General features: G+C 36.6%; 1 protein-coding gene and 1 pseudogene across 1 annotated transcript in view; one reads left to right on the top strand and one right to left on the bottom strand.

Moving 5' to 3' along the window:
* Positions 1 to 26,342, top strand: part of ZFHX4 (zinc finger homeobox 4) — a 180,053-nt gene that overhangs the window by 135,988 nt on the left and 17,723 nt on the right. Inside the window, exons 5-9 of the mRNA XM_055318424.1 lie at positions 10,127 to 10,195; positions 18,286 to 18,402; positions 24,715 to 24,848; positions 25,109 to 25,309; positions 25,854 to 25,971. Coding sequence (XP_055174399.1) covers positions 10,127 to 10,195; positions 18,286 to 18,402; positions 24,715 to 24,848; positions 25,109 to 25,309; positions 25,854 to 25,971 — 639 coding nt within the window. The remainder of the gene's footprint in view (positions 1 to 10,126; positions 10,196 to 18,285; positions 18,403 to 24,714; positions 24,849 to 25,108; positions 25,310 to 25,853; positions 25,972 to 26,342) is intronic.
* LOC129505371 (40S ribosomal protein S25-like) lies at positions 13,746 to 14,144 on the bottom strand (annotated as a pseudogene).

Here is a 26,342-nt window from a genome sequence, read left to right as displayed (position 1 = left end):
CTAATTCAGTCTCAGCTTAGAGACTTGCTCTACCATCTATACATTGACCTTTCCTTCCCTTCTCCGCACCCTACCTCCAGCCCACATCTGCTTACTTAACGCTTTCACTTGGGTGTATAAACAGGGCATCTGATACTAAACATGTTTGAAACTGCAGACTCCAGTCATTCTCTCCCTCCTACCTTGTTTCATCTGCATTTTCCCTCATCTCAGTACATGACGTCTCCATTCTTCTGATATCTGGGGCAAAACACACCGTAATCACTTTCCATTCTTTTCGTTCTCTCACTTACCTCATGAAACCCAGTGGCAAGTCCTCTCTGCTCCTCCTCTGAAATATACATCAGCTCCTCCACTGCCTCCTTGGTCCGAGCCACTACCATCTCTCAGCAGCATCACCGGCACCTTAATTTACTTGATTTCTCTGTGTAATTGTACACCTGTTCCTCCTACTTCTGTAGGAAGTTTGTCCTTTGTCCAATGTTTTATCAATCACTCCAGTATCCTGTGTTTCCCTCTTTTTCTCTGTCATTATTTTTCAGCATCTTTCAGTAATCTTCAGTACCACTTATGTCTTAATTTTTCTTTCTTAGAGTTCTCTCCTTAGACCTTATCTTCCATACTTAATGTGTTGTTCTTCAGATTTACTTACAGGTATTAGCTTCCAAGTGTTTTGAACTCAGGCTTCTCTTTTAAGATCTAGTTTCATAAACTTAAAAGTTTTCCAAACAGCTCCGCTTTAATTCATGTCCAAAATTGAGCTCATCATCTTTTTTCTCATCCCAATCTTGGACTTTGAAATTTTCCTTTTCTCTCCAATGGAATCACTGTTATCCCTTTATCCATGACTTTTTCTAGACAGTAATGGACTGAGATACAGTGAATGTTCCAGCATCCTTTTTTAAAAAAAAAATAACAAAACTTTTCCTCCTCCATTCCATATTCCACACAGCATCCCAAAGATGCAAATAAGATCATGGCATCCCCTGCTTAAACCTCTCATTTTGCCAAGATTGAGGGACCCTTTGCCAATATTTTGCATTCAGGCAAAGGAGAAAAAAAAATTGGCCATGTCTCAGAAACCATTTTTTCTATGGCTAATACAGTCCAAAGAAAGCAATATGCCAAATCTCATCAATCTGTTTGCTCATTAATGAATGATTTATTAAATAAACATTTCATGGGTATGCATAAGTATTGTCTTGGAAATTCATAGCAGGTTCCAATGGTACATTTTTCACTTTTGGCTCCAACTTAGCCTTTCTAATCTTCCTTTTCTGGGGCTATGCATACTTTCACTAACTTTCCCTCTCCAGATTTATTTTACTTATATTTGTATCCATCATTGCCTAGGTCAATTCTCCTAAGTGTAATTTGGGGTATATGACCATATAAATTTGACCATTCCTAATGTGGTGAAATGTAGAAAACTCCAAATAGTGAAAATCCAAGGATTATTTACGTATAATTTAGGAAACTTTTCTACATCTTAGGTTAATGGTAAATTTATTTCAACAATTATAGTGTTGATAAAAAAGAATTGATCTAGTCATCTGAGGATTTTCTTTTATAGCCATATATAATTCACAAAATAAATAAGCCTGCGCATGAGAAGCAATAATTTCCCCCATATATATAACTATATAGAGGAGTTTAGTATAAGTAGTAATGGTACAGTCCATGTCAGCATATTTAAGACATATAATATTTAAAAAGTATGATACAGAGATTGTATTTCCTTACTATGCATGGTCAACTGGAGGTGTTGATAACAACAGCTTACATTTCATCCTTACAAGGGCTTGTCATGGCAAGCAGAAGAGAACATTTTATCCCGCCTTTACAGATGAGAAGACTGGCTCCAACATGTTAATAGATCTGTTTAAATTTACACAGATGGAAGCTAAAGTTTTAATTCCCATTCCATACATTTCTCATTTAACATTGCCATTGTGAAAGCTCTGCAATATTATGTATGGTTCATTATGAATTGCTTTGAAAAAAAAAAACAAGTGTTATGTCCTTTGATGCTGTGTTTAGTTGGACATATGATTCAGGTGACTGTAGTGTAAGGAATAACCTAGAATTTTAAGCAAACTCAGCGTTTGTATATAAATGAAGATTTTAGGGTTTTGAAATCTGCCACATTTACAAATCTGTATATTCTGAGATTCTTTTTTTTATATATTCTGAGATTCTTTATGACTTCTCATTAAATTTTTCCTCTTGATAAAAGGCTGATGGTGGGGGTGGGGTTTGGAATTGGAGAGGACAGGGTCCCTCTCTTGCAAGAGGAAACAGGGCTGACTTGGATGTCACTACCAGTCTAAACAGTTCATCTTCTTCACTTTAACTTTTGTAAAGAGCCAAACCAGTGTGAATTGAACAGTCTTTATAACCTGGTACACATACCCCTCTTAGTGCAGAATGTAAAATTTGCTTAAGGATTAAAAAAAAACTTTCAAACACCATGGCTTAGGAAAACAATGTTTAGTCTTGTTAACATTTGCTCTTTCCAAAATATCTACACATATAATAGTGATATTTTAAAGGTCTAAAATACTAACTTAGCTGATAGACAGAGTACCTTACATATAAATATAACCTAAAAGGCCATAATATAAAATTGATGTAGTCTTTCCTTTGAATAACTTGTATTCAGCAGGATGGACCAAAGCCAGAGAAGAATTGTGCATGAATAAAACTACTACTTATTCAGTACTAGACGATTTATGCTCTTAACTTACTCCTTATTACACCTTGGAATCTAGTAATTTTTACTTCCATTTTTGCATATAGGATCTTGAATTTCAAGGAGGCTAAGCAACTTGCCCTGTCAAATAGCTAGAAAGTGTTGGAGCTGGGATTCAAGTCCAAGTGTATCTTTTTCTAAGTCCATGTTTTTTTTTCTTTTTCTTAGCACAAATATATGCATAGGAATAGTCCATATGCTCTTAATGAAATAGTTTTTTGTAGTACACAGGCTTCTAAAAGCCAGATAGCTATAGCGGAAGTACATAATTTTTATGTCACTGATGGCTCACCTTTTATCTTTGCTTGCTCAAAATTTCAAGCAAAGAGAATGAATCTCAGGTAAAAAAAAAAATTACCATTATTTCAACACAGAGTTACTCATTCTGGTTCTTCACAACAAGAGTAAATGATGGTTTCATGGATTACCACTCCAAAGAAGTATGCCCAATGACTCACTGAATGTGATTGAAATAAAAATCAGAATTTTGTGTAAAAGTTGTGAAACTGATTAAACTCTGTAATTGCTGTAGTAATTAAAAAATGATGCAGTCTTAGAGGGTGGCACCTATCATTGCTGACATCTTTGAGGTAAAAGTATAAGAGAAGTTATAGAAGCTTCCAGGAACCAAATAATATAACTGAAACAAGGAAGTACAACTTCCCTGAGAGTAAATGATACCCTTGTAAGGAGTCTTTGAAAGTGGTGAAGGCAATATTGATAAAAATGCACTGCTGGATAAACATTTATTTTCTTTTCATTAAAAAAAATAACTTTAAAAGGCTTTTGACCTAGCATGAGGCTATTCAGAAAAGTTGATAGCTATGGCATAGAAGAGGTTTTCATTGATTAAAAACTTGCTTTGTGATACAAAGCAATGGACTGAAATGAATAGCCAGTGCCCCACAGGAACAAAGGTCATCACTGGGTAGGGTAGGAATCAGTGTGTAGACCAGAGGTTTTCCTATGTTGATGAGCCACCTAGCAAAACCAATGCAATATGCTAAGGACTTAAAATCATGTGAGGCAATGTAGAGATTGTGATGAATCCTATAAGAACTTAGGTGCAGATAACTGAGGAACTGACAGATGGAAACATAATATTTTCCCTAAGTTACAACAATAGAATTTTGATTTCTTAATTTCAAAACAATCAGAAATGAAACAGACTCTTACAGGAAGAAGTGTATTAGAAATTAATGAATTTAAGAAAAAATACTTCAGTAAGAACACTTTAAAGTAAGACACATTAAGAAGATGTATGAGTAATTTATTGAAACTAATTGATATCAGGAACTTATTAAATTCTTTTGAGGTCCCATTACACTGAGGTCATCGATGATTCAAGAAGCAGAAAGAAGTGATCACACTTTCCTGGCCTAGAGGTCCCAGGAGATACTACTCCCTTACTATATAAAAATAACTTCAGACTAAAACCAGACAGGGCAGGGCAAAGGAGCTTTACTTTTCCAGAAAATAAAAAATTACAAATCCAGCCCTGTTCAGATAATTGACACTGGAGCATCCAATGCACTTCAATCTGTTACTGCCTAGAAGAAATAATTTAAGAGAAAGCACTGCAGGTCAACAAAGATGATGTTGCTTGGTTACTCAAAACCATTTGGTAGCATGCTGAGTTGCTCAGCTTTTTAGAAGAGCACTCTTTGTATCCACATAGGAAACGGATGGAGACCACTTGAAACCATTTTTAATTGCAAACCTGCTTCATCTGAAAACAGCTCCACTTTTGTAGTGCACAAGCAAGTTCAGAGGTCTCTATTAAAATGTAAACTACCAAGATGATAAAAAAAATGTTGAACTTGATTTGTTCTTCTAGATATTGATCTTGTGATGAATTTGCTTTGAAAGAGCTTGAACTGTTTTTTTAGGAGGTGGGAAATTCAGGTTTTAGATGTCCTGGCCCAGGAGTCCCGGAGGCTGCCTGGAGGCAACAATATTCAGGGGAGAGTATGGAGCTTTGGTGTCAGACAGACTAAGTCCAGATCCTACTTTTGCTACTCTGTGGGGGAAAAAAATCACTTAAAATATCTGAGCTTTAATATCTCATTTTTTTCATGAAAGTAGTGTTTTTTTTTTTCTGTACAGATTTACTGCAAGGATTGAGTAAGAAAATGCATATTATGTGCTTAGCACCTAACGGGTTTCCACCAAATATTCACTTATTATTTTAAAATTAGAGTCCTGTAAATTTCTTCTCTTTTATGTCAGAGTCTCTGAAATATCCTTTAACAATGGATCACCTGTTTGCAAAGTTTAAGGTAGGAAAGGTTTCAAAAGGGAAATGGGGAGGAGAAGGTGGGAGGGTTTTTGAAATGTGGATATCTTTGAGAATTTTGTTTTTTCCCGGAATTGGACTTCTTCTTCTTCTTCTTTTTTTTTTTAATGGATGGAAGTAGAGTGGAACTCATAATGTTTCCTAGGACTACAGAAAATGTTTTTTTTCTATTACTTTAGACTAGTTAGCTTAATATTTATTCTGTTTGGTGGTATATATCTCAATACATTTTGCTGAAATAGTGATACACTTTATTATTTAATGCATTAACGAGTCAGTGGGACGAGATGAGATGTGGAAGTTTGTAAGCAGATGCTCTCTTAGTACTATACTTGGCAGCTTAAACATTCACCCAGTATTTTAAAAATTTACTCAACTTGTACCAAATGCTTCCCAAATTTTGCTGATAAGAATACAGAAAGCTCATGACTGCTATGATCATGAAGTATAGATCAGGTTATCCTTTTCCCAAATGACAACAAACATTCTGAAACTTAGAATTCTCCACTTATGTATCTAGACTGTTTCAAAATTAAAATTCCAGATCTTTCCCTGATCATTAGATTTGTATTGCTTGTAGTTATAAATACGTATATGTGTGTATATGTGTGTGTGTGTGTGTATATATATATATATATATATATATATATATATAATTTCAATTAGCAGGGGAAAACAGATTTGACAGATGGAAACTTGACCATTTTTGAACCAAGATGAAATGCCTAAAAGTTATCAGTTTACTTACCAGAATTACTATTCATGTAAGCGAAGGGAAAAGTGGAAAGGAGTAATGAAATGAATAGGCTTAGGAGTCAGAGTGGCAAGTGTGAGGAAATGAGAGCCTTGAGAACCTCCTGTCTTACGATTAAACGGAATAGGAAGCCTAAAAATTTAGGCTTTTAAACATTGTCTTTGGAGATGTAACCATTTGCATTGGGCTAAGGGAATGGGTGATTAGCAGAATTCAGGCCAAATGGGAAAAATGAACACAAGACATAATTGCAAAACCAAAAGAAAAGCTACTCTTAGAATTTAAAAAATATGGTTTAGTGTATGATTGTGGTTAAATTACCTATCCCTGAAATAAAAATGCACGGGTTCAAATCATGGCTCACCGCTTGCTCAGGGTATTCTAAAGCATATATAAAGGGCATCAGTCATCACCTGGCACAGAGTAAATACTCTGTGAAATGTTGTTGTTGATGATGGTGATTGTGATGATCGATAGACTCTTCCACAGAAAATGGGGCCGATTACTCCCACATTGTGTTAATAAAAATAGAGTAATTTGGTACCATTTCCAAATGTGTGATCATCACCAAATTGACAGAATAGAGTAGAATACTGGATAAATTGTCAGTGGTATTATTTTTAAATAGTATTAAATAAGAAAGGTCAGGTGCTAGAGAACACAAATTAGTAATCTAATTAAATCACCAGCAAAGAGACAGATCATGTTAACAGCAGTCAAATTTGTTATTACAGAGCAATTATTAAAGTGAAATATTGAAAGATGCTATGTATCATTACTAGGTTTTAAACATTTCATTTACACAGGCAGAAAAGTATAGATTAATCAGTTCATTTGTTAAGTTAAAAGCTCCTTTATTAAAATATTTATATCATTTGTATAAAGGGAGCAGTATTGTTGAAGACATAAAAAATATTCTGTGGCATTCGGAACTACATTCCTTTATGAAATTATTTGCACAAGTCGCTCTCAGTGGAACAGTTTCCAAGTACCACGTATCCTAATTTGTGAGATTAAATGATGGTTTTTGGTCTTGACATTTTGCCCATTTCCTTAAGTCACTCTCAAAATGACTTCAGTGGGGCACCAAACTATTATTTAGTTATATAATATATTCAAGGAATGTAATGTTTTATGAAATATCAGAGTCTTTACAAGACTAGTGAAAGTTGCTTTCTTCAGCATCCCCCCACCCCCAAAGGCACCACTTGGCTTCAGGACTTCACTGAGACTAGGGATACATTTATAGGTGCCTTAAAACTCTGGTATTACAACTGGACACATCCAGACACTCAGAGACTTTATAGGAGGCTGAACTGGGTTCCCTTCCAGGCTCTGTCAGTTTTAAACTTGGGAACCTGGGGCGGGTGACCCTAACCTTTAAGCTCCAGGCTCCTGATTTATAAAATTAGGGTTAATAATTGCCTCATGACTTTACCATGAGGATTACATGGCTATTTTTAAAGATTTATTTATTTTAGAGAGAGGACATGCATGCAGGGGATGGGGGGATAGGGAGGGGCAGAGGGAGAGGGGGAAGGAGAGAAGCAGACTCCACCCCCCCATCGCAGGACTCGATCCCATGACCCTGAGATCATGACCCAAGCTGAAATCAAGAGTCAGACACTTAACTGACTGAGCCACCAAGGAACCCCTTACATGATTATTTTACATGGATAGGTCATCAGAGTACTGGCAGAAATACAAATTCAATAAGTTATAATTTTAAAATTTTTATTTTCATGAATCAAATGAGTAGCAGTCATTTGGTCAAATTTGCTTAGATACTACTGATATCTATTTAAATAAGTATCTGGTACACTCAAATACATACACGCACACACATTTATACAAATAGTCTCCAGATGACAATGAATGGTTCAATTTAGCATTTTCCAACCTGACGGTGGTCAAAAGCGATAAGCATTCAGTAGAAACCATACTTTGAATTTTGAATTTCGATCTTTTCCCAGGCTAACCATATGTGGTAAGATTCTCCCTCTCATCATGCTGGGCAGTAGAAGCGAGCCCCAGCTCCCAGTCAGCCAGGCACTCACGAGGGTAAACAACCAATAAACTTGTAACCATTCTGTGTCCACCCGACCATCTTGTTTTTCACTTTCAGTACAGTATTCAATAAATTGTATGAGATATTCAGCACTTCATTATAAAATAGGCCTTGTGTTAGATGATTTTACCCAACTGCAGCCTAACATAAGTGTTCTGAGCACGTTTAAGATAGGCTCGGCTAAGCTATGATGTTCAGTAGGTTACATGTATTAAAAGCATTTTCGACTCGAGGTATTTTCAACTTACAATACATTCATGGGGACTTAACCCCACCATAAGTGGAGGAAGATCTGTATATGTAACAGAATTAGTATCTGTGTTTGGTATAATTGAAAGGGCTTTGAATTTAAAGTCTTGAGGCTCTGGGAAGCTCTTCTGAAATTCTCATCTTGAAATTCATCTGCTTCCACATATAGCACATAGATTCGTATTTTGAATAGAAGTGTTCTGGTGACTTTGATATACCTCATTTTGTCCTTAGTTGAGAATCTGTGAAGATGAAAGTTCTTGAGGAACTCACAATCTATTGGGGAAATATGTGTGAACCATATAAAAAGTTATCATAATACATCGTAAGTGCTAAAACATACTTATAAGCTAATTGTTATGGGAGCACAGAGGAGGAGACACTTGCGTTAGGTTTTGAGGGAAGAATAAGAGTTTAACATGAGAAGAACAAAAGACGTTTACAAAGCAGAAGGAACAACACTGTTGTCAAGGCATAAATATCCAAGAGGTTGCCAAGAGGCAAAAGGTGGGTTCCTTGAATGGCATATTGGATGGATAGCAATATTGGTATCTATCTGGAAGTTATTTGGATTTATAAGCAAGAACTAAGGATGAGTTCTTCTTTCAAGACTAATTTAAGTTTTGTTGTTGTTTAAAAAAAAACATGATTTTTTGTTGTTGTTGTTGGGGTGAAGACACTGAGGGTTTATTATCATTCTTTTTAAATAGATTACCACCAGAGGCCAGAGGTATTGTACGTAGCAGAAAAAAACAATCAGTAAATGCAATAATAGTGCCTTGGTGTGCATTTCTATTTCCAAGGTTAATTATTTGTTTAATTAAAGCCTTCAGATCAACGAGAGATGCTGGTGCTCAGAAATATTAGATAAACATGAGTCTCTTCGGCAGTGTGAGATTTGTGTGATGAGCTTTTTAACCTCTCAGTACAATCCAGCCTTTCCTCAATTTGAAGATTAGATCATGTTGTACTTTTGTCTTTTTTTCTCTTATAGTTGTTGATTATTTATGCAGTTATACAATCTGTATATCACCAAGGAGGAATTAAGGCTTAGAAAGGTTAAGTTATATACTTAAGGTCTCTTACCTAGAAATGGTTGGAGCCACGAATGGTAGTCAGGCAATTCTGTGTTCTGGTAAGAAAGTTCTTGTGGTTTTATGGGAGATTAGTCTGATGAGACAAGGAATTCAAGACAGGAAGATTGTTGTGGAGGCTACTGAAATTGTCACTGAAGAGAAGGTGACAGAGAAATACAGAAACACACATGACAAGAGACATCGCCATAGAATCAACAGCATGGGATGACTCAGTGTGATGAAAGAATGAGATGTTGAGGGTGATTTCTGAGGTCCAGTCATTTTTTTAAATAGATTTCCCCACAACAGGGAACACAAAGGAAGAATGGAGATAGATGAAAATAATGATTTGTGCTTGGGGTTGAGTTTAGCAAACCAGGACATTGTTGGTGCTTCTGCTCTGGAGCTCAAATAAAAGATCAGAATAGAGATGTGAATTAATTGACAACTTGAACATTTTCTTCAGCTTTCCTCAGCTGCTTGTTTTTTTGGCTCTGGTCTCTCACATGAGCTATCAGATATTGAAGTTTTTTGTGTTTTTTTTTTCTTTTTTTGCCCTCTTGACAGAGAACTAAAAGTATGCTCATAATTTATGCTATGTGCCATTGTCATCACAGCACATGATCTTATAATGTAGGCCTGGCCAAATATCCAAGAAGTAGAAATCAAATGAGTCTTCCTTCTTCCATATTTTGTCTATATTGTTGTATTTGTTGTCTGCTGCTGATGGAGAATTTGATCTAAATTTAAAGCTCTGGACTCATTTTGTTGACCCCTGCTCACTGTGATGTAAGGTGTGCTGGAGTCTTACCTGAGCTCTTCCCGGTGCTTATTTTTTTGAAAGTCACATTTGGGATTCTTGTGATACTGGCTGTGACTGCAGAGCTGGACGTGGTGTGCTCATTACTCTTCACTCTGATGTCTTCTGCAGAAACTGCCTCTTTGGGAGCCAGGACCTGTGAGGATGATCTTACAGAGCAGCAGTTGAGAGCAACCTCAGGTAATTGGTCTATTCCTTCTCAAAATCTTGTTTGTCCTAAATGAGTTACATTGGTTACTCTCCTAATTTAGGTTATAAATGTATCTCTGGAACTTCTCTAATTAGATCTCATCAGATCTCTTATATGAGTAAGTTAAAGGCAAAATTAAATATAAAATTTAATATATACTATATTTGGATACATATGGAAAGTAACATCTTAAAGAATAAGCAACTTCTGCAGGATCATTTCTCACATCTACATTTATACACTATGAAATTTTACCTAAGTGTCAATTTGTTACAAAGTATAAGTCAATAAGCCGGATATTATTTTTCCTCAAATCAAACAACCTAGTTGGTAGAGTTGTTTTGGAGAAATTAATGAGTTGACTGGACTTTGTACAGCCATGTCAACACATTTACCAGTCCCTGTGATGTGTGTGTGTGTGTGTGTTTGTGTGTTTTTTAAAAAATGGCAGCAATGCTTTCTTACTGCATTATATTCAGGTAATTTATGAGGAAATTCACCCATGTTGCCATAACACACCTCATTTATTCCTGGCACAATCCCAAATTTCAGATTTCTGCAATTGGAATAATAATATGCTATACAGACAAAAAATACTTAAAAAGTCCTTTGCATTCATAATGGAGAACTGAAATACTTTTTTCAAGTGAAAACATTCCCCTAATATAAAGTCAGAACTTCTCTCTTTAAAAATTCTTTAAAGTTAAGTTCACTTTATCTATGCATTCTTATGAGTACTTTTCCATTTTATATTTTATCTTCCCTAGAAAACTGGAGAGCATATTTAAAATAAAATAATGTAAGTCAGTTTGCCTCCCTCATCTACAGCCAATCAAAAGATTTCATTAGTGATCAATTTAGAAATAATAGACCAAATATCAAGACTATGAAAAAAGTATCAAACAAAAAAGAAAACACTGCCTGTCAATATATTTATTTATTGTTTTGTAAACAAGGGCACCAAAATCTACACCCTCACCCAGCGTCTGAGAAACTTTTTATTGAGAAACTCTCATGCCTTCTGGGTATTTCCATAGAGATATTCTACAGAGAAGTCTAATATAACAAATTCCAAATGGAATTTCTCATTTTTGCAAAACTATTTCTTCTTCTTCTCTGTCTTAACTGATGCCATCCTGCTATAAATGTAGTTATCCCAAGTAAGAAAACTAGGAATCATCAATTTTACTCAAAATATTAGTGCCAGGGACTGTTGAGCATAAATCGTGAATAAAACAGATGAGTTCTCTCATTTTTCAGACAATATTTCTATTAAAAAAAAAGTTATGTTCAGATTGCTGTGAATGTAATAGAGGAAATAAAAGAGGTAATGTGCTAGAGCGGAGCTTCTCAAAGTGTGGTTGCCATACGAGCAGCATCAGCGAAATCTGGGAATTGTAAGAATGCAGGTTCCTGGTCCTCATCCTAGATTTACAGAATCAGAAACACTGCGGACGAGGCCTGGCAATCTGTAGTTAACAAGCCCTCCAGATGATGTGATTCCCACTAAAGTCTGAGAATCCCTCTCGTGTGACAGGTGATGAGCTCCCTTAGAAGCAGTGGTCAGAGAAGTTCTCTGAGGAAATGACAGGTGAGCTGAGTCCTAACTAATGAGAAGGAGCCAATTACACAAAATCTGGGGAAATGCTTTTCAGGTAGAGGTGAAAAGAAGTTGGTCAGGTTCAAGAGAGAGAAAAAAGGCTAGTACCGAAGGAGGTTAGTGAATGAGTAGGTGACTAGCATAAGGTACAGTCAGAAAGGTAGACAAAGGCCTGGTAACTTCAACATAGTAAGAAGTTTGCATATTATTCTAAGTGAAATAGGAAGTATGGCAGGGTACAAGCAGGAGACTAGCTGGATTTTATAGGATGTGTAACGTAAATTGTTAGGAAAGCAAGAGCAAGGCTTACCTAATTATTAGACCATCTCAAAATCCAGGTAAGAGACTAAGTATACTGGCAATGGAAATGGAAATAAATAGATAGATTTCGTGTGCATTCAATATTTTGGAATTTGACTTAATAGAACTTGCTCATAGACTGTATGTATGTGAGGCAGAAAGGACTCTTGCTTTTGGTGGTACCATTAACAGAGAAGGAGGAGATGAGGGAGGTGGGGGAGATTGGTGGCAAACAGAGTGAGTTGTGTTGAGGAGGAACCAGAAGTTCTAATTTGGACATGTTAAGTTTGATATGCTTTTTAGATATCCAAATGGAGATAGAAAATTTAAAGTAATGGATCTGGATGCTATCATCTAGGAAGATTATTATTTTTCCTCAGGTTAACCTCCCTTTGTAGATGGAGAAGAGAATAGGGCTTTGGGCCAATGCTGGAGACACTCCAATATTTAGATTTTAAATGGCGAAGGCTTCAGCCCAGGGGAATAAGAGGGAACTTTCAAAGACATAGGATAAAAATCACGATAGTCTGATGCAATAAAACTTGAGAGAGGGACCTTTTTCAAGGAAAAGAGGAGAGTAACTTCTGTTGAGCAAGGTAAGGTAACAGGGAGATGAAAAAATGACCACTGGATTTCACAGCATGTAAGTCATTGGTGGCTTTGAGAAGAGCAATTGATTGGAAGCCAGACTGGGGAGGGTTGAATAATGAATGTGATTTGGTAGAGAAATAGAAAACACAAACAGACAAACAAAACCACCCAAACCAAACCAAAATCAAACAAACAAAAAGCCTTTTTAAAGTTTTATTGAATGGGGAGCAGAATGGGATCGCGTCTGGACTCCTCCTTTTCTTCTCACAATTTTGCCTCCTAAATTCAATTTAGTGTTCTAACTAATAAGTCTTGCCTGCCTTCTATAGTCCAGGCACCGTTCCAGGTGGTTCTGGCACAGAAATAAACAAGATAATTACTGTTTTCTGTAAAGGTGTACCTATTAGGGGAAGTAGGCTATACACAGATAATTTTCACACACTAGGGTTTTTTGACATGTTTTTCAATGCATAAGTAAAAGAAAGGCTAAAAATAAATTAATTAATGAAAAAAAAGTACCCAGAAACATTACTCTTTTGTTCAACATTCAGAGAAGAGGTTTTGGAGAACGAAGTGATGACTAATACTAGTAATAATACAGCTAACATTTTTTTTTCGCGCTTATTTTGTGTTAAGCTCTGTGCTGACTGATTTTTATTCATGTATCTTATAACAAACCTATGAGGTAGGTGTTATGAACCCCATTTTTATGGATGATAAAACTGATATTTCCCAAGCTGGGTTTGAAGGATAAGTGGGCTTATACAGTGGCAAGAAAAAAAAATTGCTCTAGATAAGAAAAGGAAATATAATGGTATATCTTAGAGGGAGGAAGAGGGCATTAAAAATGGTCACATGTTTCTGGAACGGTGGTTCACAAAATATGGCCCTTGGACCAGAAGTATAGCATCGCCTGGAAACTGAGAGATGTCGATTTTCAGGCTTCACTTTAAACCTCCTGAATCAGCAGCTCTAGGGGTGGAGACCAGCTTTTTTTTTTTTTTTAACAAAGTTTTATTTCTCAAAACGTACAGTTAGTGGGATCTTGTTCATACATCTTTACCAACAGCTGGGGCATCTCTACCTTTGGTATTTCCAATGTAAATTACTTGAGCTCTGTGCTTTGAAACCAGTTTAGTAAGTCCTTTACTGAGGAGCTCCTGAAGGGCTACCCTGGCCAGGGAACCTCGAATTTTCAGTCTTTCAGTCTTTCAGTTATCAGAGCCTTTTCGGATAACAGCTGGAGTTATCAGCTTATAGTTGGGAACTTTCTTGCAGAGTTTGTCATATGTTGCTTTATCAAACGAGTCAAGAATATTGAGCTTGTCCCGAACTCTGCCTTTGGACCGCTTCTTCGTTTTGGCCTTGCCCCTGGATTTGTTCACTGGGTCTCTGTCATTTTTGGCTGACTTTCTGGCATCTTTCTTCTTATCGTATTTGGGTGGCATAACGAAGCTGAGAGAGCAGCAGCCACTCCTCTGTTTTAACAAGTCTTCCACGTGATTTTGATGCCTTAAAGTTTGTAAAGACTGTTTTTGAAATTAAATACAAGGTAGGAAGGGAAGAAAGATGAAACTGGGGTAATAGACAAGGACCAGGTATCTTGAAGATATTCTTGCCACCTACAAAAAATTGAGCTTTTTCCTTGTAAGTGATGGGTGCCATTCTAAGACTTTGAGTAGAAAAGTCAGGTTTAAGTAGATCAAATGGAGGATAGATTTGGATGGGGTGGGACTGTACAGAGACACAACGGAGTTCAGGAGAGAATTCATATAAGCCAGGTGTCTGGACCAGATGTTCAATACCTACAATTAAAACTAAAATATAACACATTTAATTACTATTCTGTTTCCACTTTACATTATTATTTCATGGGCTTAAGAAGTATGCAGTGTTTTCCTTAGACAATTTAGAGGGTTCCCAAACACAGTTGTGTAATAAAGTAATGGAACCAAGCACAATTGGCTGGCGCTTAGATCAGAGGGCTATTACTGGATAGATTTGCTTAGAAATTATAATAATTTTATAGAATAAATTAATAATGATTTTCCAATAATTTTTAATATTCCAATGGAAGTATTCTAAGCTAGTCATTCAAAAACTTTTCTTTTCAATATAATTTATATGTATGTATAGAGTAACTTACAATTATGTCAGGCATGATAAAAATGCTAGGGGAAATTTTGGTAATGCACTTGTATAACATGAGATTACAGTAGTATTTTGTCTTCTTAGTGTTTTGAAACACTTAAAAATAAAAATGTATTATCATTTATTTGAAAGTTGGGAAATCCTACAGGACCCTAGTGCACATTTTAGGCATAAGTACATTCATGTCATAAAGTTTGGCATATAAATAAATACTGTATTTCTTATATTCCGTAAAGGAAAGTAATAATTAAAAATACATATATTGTGAATACAACGGTATTATGAAGTGTTATTATATATAACATATTAGTGAAGAAACTTATTGATGAAAATGAAAACTGCATTAGCATCTTCATTTTGGAATTTTGTGTAACTTAGTGTCTTTATTTTGGAATTTCAGAGAATGGAACTTTGTGGAACTTTCCTTAGTTTCAAGGCATTCCTTTAATACATTAATATTATATATTAATACCTTAATAATATACATATACATATTCTTTCCCACAAGGCACATTACATTTTATGGCATTTTACAGTTGAGGAAATGTGGTACTTGAAAATTAGAATGTAGACACCCCTTCCCTTAGCCCCAGATCCAACCTACAGTTTTCCTAGAAAGCTGTTTCTCTTCATTAGTACTCTTGACTCTGAAGCCTATTTATAAAATGAATGTCAAATCTATTTCAAAAGCTCTCTTTAAGAATGAAAGTGACCTTTTTTTTCCTGCCTTGTAAGAAACTTTATGGTGTATATAAGTTACCCTTTGATTATTTTTTGCATGATTAAAAATTTGCAAAGTTCTATGGCTCCAAAGAGCCTACCTGTAATAAACAGCTTACGCCTTCCAAACCACAAAACAGGTCTGAATTGCTTGAGCATTAGAGCTAATTGCCTGCCTACTTCAAAGGAAGAACCAGAAAAGAGAGAGGGGAAAAAAGTCACAGAAGCAGAGGCAGTGCGGGCAAATCCACCTCTAGAGGTTATGAGTTGTGGCTTGGAAGAGCCAGGCGAAGTTATGGCCTCAGAACTGCTGTTTGCGATTAAGTTGATGGGGAGAGTCTACCCCACAATCTTTCCCTGCTGCTGACACAGAGTCTTTGTTCACATTCAGATTTCTCAAACTGTTGCCAGGGTCAGGCTGAGGTCAGACACAACAGTGATGTATAGAAGAACATGTCTGGGAATTTCTCTCACACTTAAAACACATCCTGGAAAATGAAGAAGACCCCGCAAAAACTGTCTGATGAGACCCAGATTATACTATAGTTTCTTTCTTTTGGTGCCTTCGTAATTTTTGTTTTCTTCTCCTGACACCCTATGTTTTATTAATGTGAGTTGCGATAGCCCTTACCATTTTATGTCCCCTCAAGATAAGGACACTCAGTAGCACTCTGACACTTCATTTTCCAGCCCTGGGGGAAAGGTCCAGTAAATCTACTCAAAGAAGTCTTGCATCCCTTCCCCAGGATGAGTTGAAAAGTAATTGCTGTGGGCTGTCATAGGTGGAAGGCTTGACACTGGATGTCACGTCACATGTGTGGACTCGGCAGGGCAACAGCCCAGTCCAGTCATGACCTGAGCCTTCCAGACCCTCACACCAAGCTGGCCACCGTCCCCACCCAGGCCGGCCCCTGCTGGATGAGAGAGCCTGTGTTTGATCAGTAATTATCACTGACGGGGTGAAAGCAGGCTAGAGCCTTAAGAAGTGTTGATTCTCTTCTCTTAAAGTAAGAATTTCACAGGTATTTGCCTGAAAGGGAAGCTTCCCCCACAGCCCTCAGATGACTGACCCCCTCCACCATGGACCTCAGCTCTGCTTTTGTGCAGTGGCAAAGTGCAAATATGGAATAAATGGATTTGTATGGTGCCTTTGAGGACTCACAGTTGAAACAAACTCTTATTTCAAGTGGTGTCCCTGTTTTCCCCTTCAGCTTTTTGGAGTTTCGGCCATTGAGCCTAGAACTGCCCCCTTCGTTGTTGTTTCCTGCTCACAGGGTTACAGAGCTGGGCTGGCAAGTGAGGCACTAAATAGCATTTTTTTTTTTTTTTGTGCTCAGCTGCTACATATGACAGTGGATATTTCATTCTGCTGTCAGAACGTTATTAATAAAACATGGGGTGTGGAGAGGGCCACGATTTCCCCTTTCAATCACTATAGCATTTGCAATGAAAATTTTATGCAGTGTGTAATTTTCACTTAATGCTTGACACTTAAAATGTCCGTAGCAGCGTTTTGTACGGTTATTGAAGGGTTAATTGTATCATGTTCTCTGCATAAAAGCTCTGCTTATCAAAAGCAAATAGAAGAGTGCATGCAAATGTGTGTCGATGACCTTTTGCCTTTCCAGGGTTAATTTATATGGTCATTAAAGATTTTATGAAATTGAGCAGCCTGGTGCTTCAAATCCCATTTTACCTTCTTCTCCTAATTTATGTAATTCCTACCTGAGCAGGGGAATATGATTTTTGTTTTTTGTGCTGCAATGAAAACAGCATGCCATGCTGTGGGGAGTTGCGAGTCTGGTTATCTGGCATTACTCAGATTGCTAAAAATTCATTAAAATGTGACATCAGCACAGTGAGAGACAAATGATCACAGGATGAAAGAGAACAGTGGGCCTTTCACGGATTAGTGCTACACAGACCCAGCATAGAGGCTAACTGCATAAACAGATTAATCCACCAGCAGCGGCATAGCTAAGATTTACAGAATAATTAAATAGGGTTGAGTTACTATGAGGATTTCCATGTAATCTAGCTGGTGTGAACCCGTGAATGAGGTGTGGGGTGATGTGGTTGTCGTAGAAGTATACCTTCTTATGTCCTATGCCCCGTATAGCTCCCCCTATAGAAAACACACACATACTTACACACACACACACACACACACACACACACACACACACCAGTGTAACTGAAGTTTTGAGATCCTACTCTGACAAATTCCAAAAAATTCCCCTGGGGTCCGGGGACTGAAGGCAGGAGTAGCACCTGTCTTACGTTTAACCCATCGTGTTCATGTGATTTCGCTAAGGATTTTTTTCTAAGAGTTTGGTTTGCTCTGTCATCTGTCCAACCCGTGGAACAGAAGATTCAAGTGGTTTAGGAGTTTCTGCGATTAAAATGACAAAACTGCCTTTACACCTATCCTTAAACTGTTTCTAGCTTACACTGTCCTCAAGATGATTTCTTGTATTTTAATTTAGTACAGGCACATTTTCTCAATGGATGTAAAAGAAGGGGACTGTGGATGAAAATCTGCTTTGGTAACAGTCAGCAGGTTCTAATAGAGACTTGTGAATAAATTTGCGTTCTTTCTTCAGAGTGAATGTCTGCAGATGATTCATAAATGGCACGGTTTTTAAATGGTCACGTTTATTTCAGTGGGCATCCTTCTGGGGTTTTCAGTCGTCTGACTGGGTCTGCTTTTCTTAACAGAAGAACAAAGTGAGGAGACAGAAGGAGCTGCTAAACCTGCAGCGGTGGCTGAGGAGGAGGAGAAAGACAGAAGTGAGAGAGACAATAGTGAAGGCAAAAACTCTAATAAAGATTCTGGTAAGACGTTAGCATCCTTCACCTTTCTTTCCTATCCCCCGCCCCATGCCTTGCAATCAGCCCTTTCTTCACCCCCACCAAAGCTTATTAAAAGCTTTTATTCATTTTAAACTGTCTGAACATTCCCACTACTATTCATTGCATGTGCATTTTGCATGTGATTTCTATCAGTAGCCTCCCATTGACCTATTTTTAATCATAACCATCTGACGGAATAGATGTGGATAAGTTGAAGAATATTACAGGACGACCAGCGAGATTATTTTTTAATCAAATCAGTTTGTGTGCTTGTAATTTTTTAAGCGCCTTTCATTAATCTTAGCTATACTTGTGAGTCCTCTGATGGCATATTAATTTTTCATAAGCACAGGATTAGATATCACTTGAGTTTTTTTTCATTCAGTCACATGCACCCGCCCCCCCACCCGGCCCCAAACCACGTAACCCTAAAAATAAATGTTATTTTTCCTTGCCTTTTTACAACTTACACTCAGGAATTTGCTCTTTTTAAGGGCATCTATTTGAGGCATTTCAAACAAAATCCAGTGGAAAAGTTTACAGATGATTCAGCCTAAGAAAGAGGAAATATCATTGAAAAGGGATTAGGTGCTGGGTAATTTTGATCTTCTAGAATAGACAAATCCCAGTAATGAAAGCTACTGTCTTTGAAAACAAACCTTCGTGTCATGACATTTACTTGTGCACAAACAAACCCTAGGCCAGCATCTGGTGTGGATACCTAAGGCTTTTTCTGTGTTTGATTTGGCAAATATATGACTTCATCCATGCTTTTTATGTATGAGATGGAAATCTATGGTCGCAATGAATATTACATTGGCTACTTTTGCTGCACGCTATACCTAGTTTTATTATGTTGGACTCATTGAAGCAGAAGAAGTGCTGAAACGGGTTCAAGCCTATTAGTTTCAGGTGCTCATCTATCTTTTCCTTGAATTCCAGTGACAGCTGCATATAAAGAAGCTTGTTTTCACTATGAAGACATTGGGTTGTGCAAGAGTACCATTTTTACATGCAAGTTCGTTTAAACCTGAATTATCTCATATTTGTCATTCAGTCTTTGCATATCTAAGTGCTGCATTCCCTTCAAAAATTATCTGAAGGGCATCTCTGCTCCCCGCACCCTACATCATCCAACGCTAAGTTTCTCTCAGGAGTCCTGTGAGAAAGCACTGCTTAAATCTGTGTCTAGGATATAGTGGCTAACATATGATCCTAATTTGATTTAAACAGAGAGGATCTAAGGTCGGTATGGAACCTAAAGCAATGTAAAAAAGATGCCATAGCTATATGTTAGTAAACCGGCTCCTGAGGTTACTGAAAATAGATTTGAAATACCTAGTGGTCAGTTAAGGTCAAGGGTAGTGCCATCTAAACCTCACGTGAAAATAATTGGAAATAGTAAAGTGGTCAGTTTATTCGTTCTCTAGGATGGACCTCATCAAGACTAGCTGCATGCGTGACTTCCATCTGTGTTCCTTGGTGTCCTTCTTACAGTCCTACCAAAAGGACATTGCAAACCATGTCCCTTCCATTCCTGAAAAGAACGCTTAAAACACACAGGTAGCCCATTAGTGTCGATTAAATATGCTCGTGTGATAATTAGGCATATGACCTTATGCATGGCTTTATCTAATGCCTTCCAAAGGCTGGATCCTGGGAATCTCTTGAAAATGGAGCCATTGTTACCATTGAGGAAGGAAGGAAGGAGTCTTACTTGGAGCACATCACAGATGCGGGGGCTGTATCTCCAGTAGCACAGTTTACAGCTCTGTATAAATAATGGGCTCGATCACTCCCTAATGGCCTGATGAGTTATTGTGCTTTCTTGGGTGCCTAACTGTACCATCTAGACAGGACTCAAGCTTCTGAGAGAATACAGAACGTTGCATAATGTTAGTCGTTTCAAACAATGTTTTATTCCTGCAGAAAGGCCTCCCCAGGTGTATCTATAGAAATGAAAATGGAATTTATGCACCAAATAAAAGTAATTACTGAGATGCAAATATTTAGCCTTGAAACCTCCTAGGCTTCAGAGTGGTTCTTGTTACTGGCAACCACCGCGAACTTTGAACAAGGTCTTCCACTTTCTAAAATGAATCTAATTAGGTGAAAAAATTGTTGCATGGATTTTCCCCCTTGTAAGTATTTCTAATGATTGAATAACCACTTATGTCTATACTGTTCTTTTCCTTATGTCAGTTATAAATGTCAAAAAATACCAGCACTCTCATATATTAACCACTATCTTAAAGTGTTGGATAGGAAAGCAGTGTGGCCCCACTCTAACACAGAATTTTTTTATAGACAGGAAGGAATTAGCACACGTTAGGAAGACTATGTTTGTGTAAGCTGTTGTGCTGGGTTGCTGACATTAATCTCTAGGACTGGGGCTTTCAAAATGAGACTTGGCAATATGCAAGTTATATTTGTTGAATATTCATTCATAATAGAAAAGCCTCCTAATGCCTCATTTATATTGTCATTTAAATCTAGTGCCACTTTAGATTAATTATAATCCAAATTATAGCTCTGTGCAGTACAAGAATTAATATAGAGTTTATCCAGATTAATACATTTGCATTGAAAATGTAATATGTCTCTGCCATGGCTAAGGGGACCACTTTTTAATAAGGGAGTAAACATGAGCAAAGATGGAAATTAACCTTCATTATTGCAATTAAAATTATCCTTTCATTCTAGTCTCATTAGAAAGAATACTGTACCAGTAATTATAATTTAGAATTATTTGTAGTTGAATAACATCCTCTGTTATATTCAGTTTTATACTATTCAAACTTTATCAAATATATTGATTGATAGATATTAACTCAGATTTTTGTTTTATTGTTTTTTTTTCCAGATTTGCTTTGAGTACGTATGTGTTATTGGATTTTTCTCACTTATTATGAGTATAAACCACCTTACAACCTTCTGTATTTTAGGGATTGGAAAGTATTAAGTAGGCAGCATCTGAATTGAAATGAATTATGTCATTTTTATATTAGCAATCTCATGCAAACTAAATAATCCCATAACTGACAGATAATCATTGGCTTATCTATTTGGCAGTGCTTATTTGTAATTAGATTTCATTTTTTAGTTAAAATGCATTAAAATGGCATTGTTTTTTGAGAATATTGGGAGGCCCTTAATAACATAAAATGGATTGTGATCTCATTTCAAAATTTTGTCTAGGGTAACAAACAGGGTTTACTTCAAATAAAGTTGCAGTCGTAAACTATGAGTAATCAGAAAACTTAATCAAAACTTTCCGAAATTGACAGGCCCTTATTTAATGTATTTCCAGGATAAGACAGTTCAGAAAAAGGTCCTAGAGTCGATGCCCTATAATTTATTGAGTAGGCCATAATCCTTGAGATAGCACCCCATTGAGTAGAAAAGGCAAACGTGCATAAAATGTAACTTCCATCATCTTTGCAAATAGTTCTGATGACCTGCCTTATCCTCAAGAGTGTTTTTGTTATGTTGTTACATCTCAACCTTCTCAGCTTCTTCTTATCAATGGCATCTGTTTTTGGGGTGCTTAATACAATTGAGTTGAGGTGGGGGAGGATCTAGCCTTTATTTAGAACTTCTTAATTTAAAATAATATGGTCTATAGGAAGCCCCTAGCTTACATTAAGATCATGGTTTAATTAGCTAAGTTAATTAGCCAAAAAATATTAGAGTTGACACGTATATTGGGTGGAACACTAGAGTCAACTGTAAACGGCAGTGGCCATGAAATAATGACCCTAAAATTGAACTCTTTACTTCCTTGATGCAGTGTGAAAGCTAAATTAAAACTAAATTAAAAAACAATTATATTGTTGATGACTATTAGTAAGGGTAAAAATAAGAATGTGGATTTATTATACCAAGTGTTTATACCGATCTATATAGCATGGTCTCAGTAAAATGTTTCAAACCTTGAAAGCAATGGTTTTGATCCTTTAGAGTACCAACATTAGAATATATATGCTTATGAAAAATAAGGCCATAATGCTTATGCTTTCATGCTTATGAAAATAAGGCTATAAATTTAATAGATTTAGAAGCTCATGGAAGGTTTATTCTAGATCTGATGTTCCATAGGGACATCAGAGTCATGGAAATTATCTTTTTAACTTGTGTGTGACAGTTTTTGATAGGACAGGGAATTGGACCAACTTAGTATTTGGTCATGTTTAATTCTACCAAGTACACAAAAGAATGATAAGGGGATATGACATAGTATCATTCTTTTAAGGGAACATATTCTTACTCATTAATGGGGAACTTTTTAGGAAAAATCTTTCGGTTTCACAGGGAAAAGCAACTGACAAACGTTTGCGGATTTAAATGACAATCATTTTATAGAACTTGATCTGACTCTGTAGGGGGTAAATTTTATTTGCAGAATACCGTATGGCATATTGTCTTCCTAAATGTTTATCTTTAACACTTTTTAAAACAATAGCACAAAGGGTGTTTTGTTTTGAGAAGGAAAAAACCATATTTTTGATGCCAGAATTAAGTATGAGATAAGCATTCCTGTTTTGACCTATCTTTTGAATATCAAACACTTGGATATTGTTTAATCAATGTAATAAAATTTTTCAGTCCGTCTCAAATTTAAATTCATTCAAATACAAATACAACAAATTATTTTTTCAAATATTTACAGAGAATCTAAATTTCTCCAAGGTGTGTGTGTATGTATGTGTGTACATATATATATGTATATATATACATATACATATACATATACATATATGACAAATGTTCTAATTCAAATAAAATCTAGTGTTGGTAAATCTAGAAATCAGTAGCAGTGTAATTTGTTGAAAGCATAGCAATAGTTCTGTACCTACCACAAACCTCTAGGGGATAAAATTATTGTCTTCGTGTCATTTAAATTTTATTTTAATTTCGGTCTCCTCCGAGTCACCCTGCCTTTTAAATTTCTTTCTGAATTTGAAATTCCTAAAATTATTTATATGTTAGAAAACAGGCATCTCTATTCAGGATAGAAAGAGAACATGTTTTTTGGTTCATTTTTACTTTGTTTCCATAACATCCTTGACCTTATTTTTAAATTAAAACTGGTTTATTTTGCAATAAGGTGCAATTTGTTCATTTATATGAACCGTATGTGGATTGAAAAAAAATCAAGATAAATCTTCATGCACAGCATACAATCAGATTACGCCTAGACTCTATATTTACGCGGGGTCTGATAGCAATCAATGGTTTAGCTTCATTGCATTTCAAGATGTATTTGCACCCAGTTGTCCAGTGATAGTGTCCTCACCCTGGAAATAATTTAGTTGCAAATTGACTGGAAGATGGTGAAAATTGAAAGTTAAAATTAGAAATACTCATAATAAACAGCAGAAAAAAGGTCAGATGATGCTGCGCTATGATGAGATTGGAATGGATGGTAAATGAGGTTTTGTGTTTGTCGTGAGATGTATGTGACATGCCTACCCAATGTTGCTGTAATATCCAGCCTCACAGAGGAGATTATCGGGAAAATTGATGCTGGAAAGAATTTTCTGTTAGATTGGGAAATTAGAATTGCACTCTTTTCTTTGATGTGTGTGAAGCTCCTGCACATTACATTGCTCATCTAGGCAAAATCCTAAACCATCTTTAACACCGAATATTCGGATTAACCTCATAAAACAATTGTCTTCTTGAGATTTGGACCATAAGTATTATGTGTACAGCCAAATGCCAAAACATCTAAAATAAGGTGTGAAATCACACACACACACACAAAAAGCAGCGACAGATATGGAATGTATAGTAAAGTTTTTTAATCCTGTATTCACCACATAAAAATATTATTTTCATTTCTGAATTATAACTAGTCTGTTCTTTTTGGTATCTTGAAATGTTTTCAGTGTTCAAGAATTTTAGAAAAGAGATAAGTAATTAAACGCTAGTCAAAGTAACTGTTTTCTAAGTTAGCATTTGTGAATGGGAGTAGATGAGCTTTAAGGTGATAAAGGCATTCTGAGACACCAGAGAGCATGTGTTGTGGATGAATCTTTCAAGGTCACCTAGGGTTATCTAAACATGAGACAGGAGTACATTTTAAAATATATTTATAAAGCCCACTTAGTAGATAAAAAGAAGTGTGCTTTTTGCCTTTTGAGATTCACATCATTTAAAAGTGTTTGTCCAGTCATTTTTATGAGTCAGTGGATTTAGAGTCAGAGCTACTCGAAAAAGCATACAGTTTTTCAGAATTTGATGTTGTGAGTCTTTTAAAATTGAGGTGTTCTATTCTTTTTTGGGAATCAGGAATAATCACACCAGAAAAGGAGCTAAAAGTCAGTGTGGGAGGGGGGACCCAGCCACTCCTGCTGGCGAAAGAAGAGGATGTTGCAACAAAAAGATCAAAACCTACAGAGGACAATAAATTCTGTCACGAACAGGTAAAAATGTTTTTTTTTTCCCCTTTGCTGTGTAAACCTGTTATTATTGTTGTCATTATTATTACTACTACTCCTGAGAGTTTTAGAGCCACAAACGAGTTCATGCTGTTAAAACGTATGTAGACACCGTGTTCAATTACTGTACTCTATACCATTACTATAGTATACCATACTCCACATTAATTGGTGTTACTTCTAATGTTCTACAGTCATCAGAGTCCATCAACTAACAGCAGCCGTGTTTATCCCATATTCTCCAGCTCTTTCAGTGCCCTTATTGTAACTACAATAGTAGGGACCAGAGTCGTATCCAGATGCATGTCCTGTCACAGCACTCGGTACAGCCCGTCATCTGCTGTCCCCTCTGTCAGGACGTCCTCAGCAACAAAATGCACCTCCAGCTGCATCTGACGCATTTGCACAGCGTGTCTCCGGATTGTGTGGAGAAGCTGCTCATGACAGTAAGGAGACCAAACGTTGCTTCGCATGTGACATGATCTCTCTAAAAGTATCAACACGAAATCTGTAATTATTGCTTGAGAAATGTATTTTTTCTGCCTACCGATAGTTCTCTTACAGACCGTGTTCTAGAAATCACAACCGAGGCCCCTTTATTTGTCGTCTCTTTTGCTTACGGAGAAAGGAAATATGATTCAAGGCATAGCTTATTCAGTAACATATTTTATTGTCTTACTTTTAGATCTGTAATGTTAATTGCATGATTCACGTGGGCACGTTGAGTCTCAAACTTTCCTGATGATCATTGTAAAAAAAAATAGACCGACAAAAACCTTCAAATCATATTTTTAAAAAAGAAAAGAGGAATATGGCATTGTAATAGTATTGATCTAAAATCCGAAGGGATAGCCTTGGTCTGTAGGAGCCACAAAATGTCCCCGTTTCTGTGTGGAAAAATGTAAGTGGGATGGTCTATGGCCCAGCGGCAAATGTGATGGAGTCTGATTTCTGGGCTCCATGTGACATGAACCCCTTTGCTTCTCACAGGTGCCTGTGCCCGATGTGATGATGCCCAACAGTCTGCTACTGCCAGCGGCCGCCTCTGAAAAGTCAGAGCGGGACACACCTGCAGCCATCACAGCTGAGGGATCTGGGAAATATTCAGGTATGCCAGCCCGGGTGCAGGATCTGTGGAAAACACGTGATGTTCAGGACTATTACTATTAAAGTTTTGTTGCTGCTGTTTAAAAGCATGGAGAAAAAAACAACAACAACAACAACAACAACAACTGTGGTGTTTCCAAGAGCTACATTTTCCAAAGCACATTTAGTATCTGGTTACCTATAACTGCTCTTAGGAGACCTAAAAGTGTCGATGACCAAGGATATTGTGTGTTCTCATTCCTAACCACTGGCGTCATGGCCCTCATGTCATGCTGATTACAGCATACTATAACTACCTTTAACCTGCTTCTTCTTCTTCTTTTTTTTTTTTCTTTTCCTATCCTGGAATTCCTTGAGATCGGGGGTGATTTC

The sequence above is a fragment of the Nyctereutes procyonoides genome, unplaced genomic scaffold (assembly GCF_905146905.1).
Source record: "Nyctereutes procyonoides isolate TBG_1078 unplaced genomic scaffold, NYPRO_anot_genome, whole genome shotgun sequence".
Classification (NCBI taxonomy): domain Eukaryota; kingdom Metazoa; phylum Chordata; class Mammalia; order Carnivora; family Canidae; genus Nyctereutes; species Nyctereutes procyonoides.
Note: the sequence above shows the minus strand (reverse complement) of the source record. Positions and strands in the feature narration are given on the sequence as shown.